Below are 6701 nucleotides of genomic sequence, written 5' to 3' on the forward strand. Positions count from 1 at the left end.
AACTGTGTGAACCGTTCAAATTTTAGGCTGTGCATCTTCCCTGGAGGAACTGCGTCGAGAAACGGAAACTCGAGTGGGTCTCTCCGGTAAGCAGCTGCGGATAGAGAAAGTAGTGTACACCGGGAAGGAGGGCAAATCCAGCCAGGGCTGTCCGATTTCGAAATGGGTCATCCGACGGGTTGACCCCGAGGAAAAGCTGCTCTTCATCGTCAAGCGAAGACAAGGGCATCGGTGAGTTTATGGTCGGATCTTTACTATTTCGGCTTGCAGACTGGTTGCGTGGTTTGTTTCACTAACATTTTCTGTTCTTCTCATCCGGCGCGATTCCACAGATGCAAGGCGTCCTTCATTGTGATATGTATCGTAGTCTGGGACGGTATTCCGACACAGGAAGCCGATAGTGTCTACCGAATGCTGGCAGTCAAACTGAACAAATACGGTCTTCCAACGGTTCGTCGCTGTGCGACGAACGAGAACCGAACGTGCGCCTGTCAAGGTATGTCCGGTGGCCTTCTTATCGAATTTTCAGCAATCAAATTTTCATTTCATCATATTACAGGTCTTGATCCAGAAACGTGTGGCGTATCCTACAGCTTCGGCTGTAGTTGGTCGATGTACTACAACGGTTGTAAGTACGCCCGATCCAAAACGGTGCGCAAGTTCCGTCTCTCGGTCAAGAATGAAGAAGCCGAGATCGAGGAACGCATGAACATTTTGGCGACAATGCTAAGTCCACTGTACGTCACGGTTGCTCCGCAGGCGTTCCAGAACCAAGTGCAATATGAGAGGGAAGCCCCTGACTGTAGGCTGGGCCTGAAACCCGGGAAACCCTTTTCAGGTAATTTTCCCTAAAATCTTTTTCTATAAAATAGACAGTTCTGATGGTTTTCCTTTCCCGAAACAGGTGTCACATGCTGTTTGGATTTCTGCGCTCACACACACCGAGATCTGCACAACATGCAGGACGGTTGTACGGTGCAGGTTACTCTGTTGAAGCCGTTACCTCCTGGCGTTAAAGCCGACGACGAACAACTGCACATCCTGCCGCTGTATACTATGGACACCACGGACGAGTTCGACAGTGAAGAAGGCCAGAAAAAGAAGGCTGAAACCGGAGCTGTGCAAGTGCTGGAGAAGTGAGTGTAAAGCATTGGTTCTTTTTTAGCGGGTTTTGTAAAACAAGCTATTTATTATATTCAACCATGTCACTTGTTCAAAGCTAATATTGCCAAAAGCGTGAGCAATTGACATGGAACGTGTCCTGTTAACTTGAATCAATTCTAATGTATTGTATTGTCCCCGCAGATTTCCGACTGAAGTTCGCGTTAGATCCACTCCTCTTCAGCCTTGCCGACGTCACGGAAAGAAACGTGGTAACGGTAAAGACGAGAAGGCTAAGGATGGTGAAAATTCCAACAATGAAGAATCGGTGCCAGAAACGCCACCACCTCCGCCTCCACCGACGAAGAAAGAAAGTAAATCCAAAAGCAAGAAAGGTTCCTCTAGCTCTGCCAATAATAGCAACAGTAGTACCAGTGGCAATGTCAGCAATAACAGCAACCAAAATAGTCAAAGTTCATCCGGTTCCGGATCGCCTAGGTCGCACACTCCTGGAAACAATAGCTCAAAGTCCGGTAACAGTGGTGGAAACGGTACCAACAGTGGAGAGATCATGGACAAAACGGGTAACGGTCAGCTACCACCTACTGGAAATAATGGATCAACCAGTGCATTCACGGCGCCAAACACTATCAATTCTCCAAACAATACTGGCAACACGAACAGTACTCTTGTCGATATGGCATCTATGATCGACAACTTCACCGATGCTCAGCTACAGTCGAATCAGATATCCAGCACCGTACTGGATTCGCCGTACAGCTACGACTACAACACCGGACAGTACATCGACAATCGACAGTACTACAACAACTGGCCGACGGATTACTACGGTAATCGAACCGATCCGAATAAGATGCTGGGTCGCAACGAAGAAATTCCGGATACCACCACCCGACCAGGAAGCAACAGCAGTAACTCAGCGTTCAGTCCGAGTATTCCGGATCCGACGAAAACACCAACTCCGATCCACATGGATGACTACAGCACTACTAAACTTAGTCAGCAGCAAAGCCAAAACACGTACCATACGCTTCAGCAGCCCGAGCAAGGTTTTGTGAAACCCAAACCGCCAGACTACAATCCAGGCTATGGCTACCATCCAAATACTCCGATGAGCTACGGTTACCATCCGCCGTACACTCCGTACGATCCCTACCAGAACTACAACTATGGCTACCCGCCACAGACGTACCATCCAACATATCACAACATGTACTCCGCCACGCAGACACAGCTGCCCGGAACAGGCCCAGCGCCACCGCCGCCTCCAACGGCCGTCATCCCAGCACCTCCTCCACCCTCCAACTGGAACCTCTATCCCCCGCATCCACATCACCAAACGCATATCCCGCCAACCGCCCCAGCGCAGCTGCACGCACCCCACCAACCGCATCTCGGTCCAAAACAGCAAGATCTTGCCCCCGTCATGCAGCAGCCTCCTCAGCCCCCAGCACCTCCACCACCGCCAAAAGAAACCCTAGGCGAAGTGACCGAAACAAACGAAAACGTCGACTGCTTCGAGGATCCGCAGATGGGCGGTGTTGCGATTGCCCTACCGCACGGCAGTGTCGTCATCGAGTGTGCCAAGCTGGAGATGCACTCGACGACGGCGCTGAAAAAACCGAACCGGCTCAATCCGACGCGGATGACGCTGATCTTCTACCAGCATCGGAACCTAAACCGGCCGAAGCACGGCATCGCCGAGTGGGCGGAGAAGATGCGGCTGAAAAAGCTCGGCGTCGCCACCAACGATCCGATCGACGACAAGGACATGCTGCTGATGCAGGAGGACGACATCAAGGCGGAACCGCTGGACGATCTGCACCACATGCGGCACATGGGAGAGGTAGGTTTCTCTATGTTTTATAAGCATGAATGAACGGTGTTTTCGTTCTCAGTTGGTCTGCTACAAAGATCAACTTTAATTTGGGAAGGCTCGTAAGTCTTCTAAAATTTAGGATATCATGCCATGTCTTATTTTTGTCATTTTACGAGACATCTGCTAACAAAACGAGGCTATTGTCTAGCACAGACATCAGTTTGATCAATGTTAGTGCAGGATATTTATATCCTTTGCTCAATCCATAAATAAATCTTGCTTCAAAACTGTCAGGCCACTTCTGAATGCGTCTAATATCGCCACTTAATAGGCTTATTTATTCTGGGTGAGAAATATTTTGTAGGTTTTGTTGAATTGCTGGGATCAGTCTTAGAAATAAAGAGAAGTAACGGAACAGTGAACAGCAATAATCTTTTCTAATTATAATTATTTACACGGTAGTGACACCGCTCTGGTAAAACTGGGCCTTTCCGTCACGAATCTTTCAAACCGTTATGGTATTTCCTACGGAGCTACGCTGTCCAGTTTACGGGGTTTACGCTATGCAAGCAGCACCCGGTCGCCACTTAAGAAATAGAAATTCATCAATTTGCAGCTCCAAGTACCGAGTTTTCATTCGTCGTTCTTGTTTCGTCGCCTAGGTCGATATAGAATATTCCGATCCGTGCCTTACTAGACTCACGGTACCGAGTCGAGTTATGGGGTTCCTGACGCTCCTGACATAGGGACAGACGCTCAAGACAGGCTGGCAATACTGTTTCTCATGACATTGCGCTGTTAAGGCAACGTATTAATCCTCAGAGAAGTTGGTCTTCACCTAGGGAAGCCTTCCCCTTTGTCCTTCAAAATACCGATAAACACTTTAGGACACCAGCCGCGGAAGTTTGTTTTGGAACTTAAACTTCACTTTCACCGGAATATCCTCAGTTTTCTTCGATGAAATGAACTGGTCAGGCGATGCTGAAGAGCTTTTCGTCTTTTCTTTGCCTTTTCGACAAAGAAAGCAATCTCTTCGAACGAGTCACTCGTAGTTCCCTTTACCCGCCCCGTCATCAAGTGGCGTTTCACTCTAGCTCTGAAAGATGCGTGCAAATCTTCCTTGATTTTTCAGAAATCTTGACTTCTTTGGCAAGTGGGCCTTGTGAAACGTACCGAGTTGTGAGCAATCTTTGCATGAACCGATTTGATCACATTTGGCGTACGTTTATACCGCGGACAACCACTTCCCGGTTTCCGCTGCTTCTTAGGACCATCCAGTAGAGTCTGTTTTGAAGCGTTAAACTCTGTCCAAATGACATCCTACGAACTCGGCAATCTCCTTCGGTGTGTTCTGGGCAAGTGGGAAATTTGTAATCTCTTTTTTGGCGGACACTTTTACAAATTTGCTATAAAACAATTCCGATGTTCCGATAAAGCACTTGAAAGTAAACGTAATCAAATACACTGTCAACAGAAATAAGTCATTAGTTACACAAATAAACCCAATTTTAAAGTTGAAACTGTTTACCAATTTCCTTAAGTTTTTAAGTTGAATCACTTGAATTTTATTAACGGAATTGATGTTAATAAAACTTAAGCGTAAACTTATTTGATGTTCATAGCTAGTGCCCTTCCTTAACCAACGTCTGCTATGTTCGCTTTTTCTTCTTCAGGAACACGACTTAATGGACGTCGAGTACTCGGGAGTCTAGTGGTGAGAGAAAAATCTGCCGCCAGGTCGACCGCTGGATGAGCAGATTACCACACATACCACCAGCAGCAGCAGCCATTTTAGCCAATCGCAGCCAGCTATGGCATCCGGCTTGATGACATCGGCGTCACCGTCGTCGCTGTCATCATCGCTAACGTCGGTTCCACTGAGGTCGCAGCCCCTGCTGCTACCGAGTGCTGCAGCCAGTGCCGCTGCCGCCACTCGGTCCTATCACCAGCAGTCACAGCTGCCGCATCAATGGCTTCCGACGGGACTGCAGAATCAACCGCATGAAAGACATGATCCTAACCAATACTACTACTATTACTACTACTGATGACGATATGTTTAAGCATAACTAAACGCTGATGCTAGTGAATAACTTCGAGATAGGGTTCGGAAACCTCCAAGAGTCAATGTACGTACGCACCGCAGTATTTAGAACGAAAGAAAAGAAACAAGACATGATGCCGAATTGTTTTAGTTTAGGTCCTATGTTATAATATTCAGTTAATTTTTGCGTTCCCTTGTGATAAGCACTTGAGTTAAGTTCCGCTAGACTATTGCTCAAAAATTCTTCTCAATCGAATCAGTTCGATAATCGAAACCTGAAATCTCAACATTATCGTTTTCTTTCGTTTTCCAAAGAATCAAAAACAAAACAACAAGCGCACCTTCAGGCACATTAACACATTAAACATAATAGAAGAAAAGAAAATATCAAAGATAACTTTTGAACAGAAATCAAATATTTTAGAGAAGAAATAGGAAATTTAACTAAAACAAAGTCTATATCGAAGCCAAAAGTACAAAACAACAAATTGTTAACACGCAAAACAAAACAAAAAAAACTCGACTATTTGAAACCACTTTGTTACTATCAGTTTCGTTTCTTTTCTCAAACCCCTAGAAAGGTACTTGTCTTTCGGACCACTCCTGCCATTACTTTTCTTGATTTTTTGCTGCTTAAAAAGCCTATACTGATGATTGATTACTAAACAAACAAACCAAGAAAAAAACAACTACCGATGATACTACAAGAACTGCTCTCGCTTCATAAAAGTTTCCAATTTGCTAAACTTTGCTTATTAAAACAAAAAAAAAACAACTCGTACACTTTTTGCTAAAACACTAAACGTTTTAAACAAGCATGCTGTTATACATATTTTTGTAAATAGTATCTATTGTACCCTAATTTCAAGCGCCAACAAAACTCACACTCACACACAAACATATATAAATACATACTAAAAAAAATACGGCTCCTACAGCGTGTCGTGTGATTCCGGTGTGGTGTGAGATCTAAGAGATCGTTCGTAACAAACACACACACTCACACAATAACACACAAAAAAACACACACCCACACATGCGATTAATGTTTAAGTCTTTTTCCTCTAATCTAGTAAGCCGATGAACTCGATGATGAATGCTGCTGACAAAAAAAAATGTGCATCATTTTCCTAGTTTTAATCGTTTTTTTTACATAGATTCTGCACTTTCCTATCATATTTTTCCCTTTCAAACTTGTCTAGTTTATTATAGTAGAAGAGGTTCAGAACGTGCGCGTGCGCGCGCAGAATGATGATGATCGAATGCACATATACATTCAAAATAAGCGAACAAAAGAAATTTCAAAGATGAAAAAGTATTAGTATTTTAATTAGTGTAGTTGCTAGTTTTTGTTTTCTTGAATTGTCGTAGTTTTTTTTTATTATAATCTTTTTTATCATTGATCGTTTTTTTCTCATTGTCTAATAATGGTGAATTGAAACAAGTAAAAGACATCAGCCGTAACTCGAATCAGTTTTATCAAATAAACAAACTGAACAAAAACATAATAAGCTAGTGTTCTCTGTTTTTTCTTTCTATAATGGAAAAGAATCAAATCATCAACTTATTTAATTCTTTTATTTAACTATTTATTGTGCAGTGAGATCGGTCACATGATCAAAGCCAGGCACACAAACACATACATGCAAACACAACTGCATACATACGTAGGTATATTGCAAAAGTGAATCTATTCAATGAAAAGTAAAATGAACA

At 44.0% G+C, this 6701-nt stretch overlaps 1 protein-coding gene across 1 annotated transcript in view; it reads left to right on the top strand.

Moving 5' to 3' along the window:
* The window catches only part of LOC128736530 (methylcytosine dioxygenase TET), an 80247-nt gene extending 74084 nt beyond the window's left edge, over positions 1-6163 (top strand). Inside the window, exons 7-12 of the mRNA XM_053831014.1 lie at positions 27-231; positions 333-496; positions 560-838; positions 905-1136; positions 1306-2968; positions 4615-6163. Coding sequence (XP_053686989.1) covers positions 27-231; positions 333-496; positions 560-838; positions 905-1136; positions 1306-2968; positions 4615-4653 — 2582 coding nt within the window. The 3' untranslated portion in view covers positions 4654-6163. The remainder of the gene's footprint in view (positions 1-26; positions 232-332; positions 497-559; positions 839-904; positions 1137-1305; positions 2969-4614) is intronic.
* Positions 6164-6701: the final 538 nt, after the last annotated feature.

This window comes from Sabethes cyaneus, chromosome 2, assembly GCF_943734655.1.
Source record: "Sabethes cyaneus chromosome 2, idSabCyanKW18_F2, whole genome shotgun sequence".
NCBI classification, from domain to species: domain Eukaryota; kingdom Metazoa; phylum Arthropoda; class Insecta; order Diptera; family Culicidae; genus Sabethes; species Sabethes cyaneus.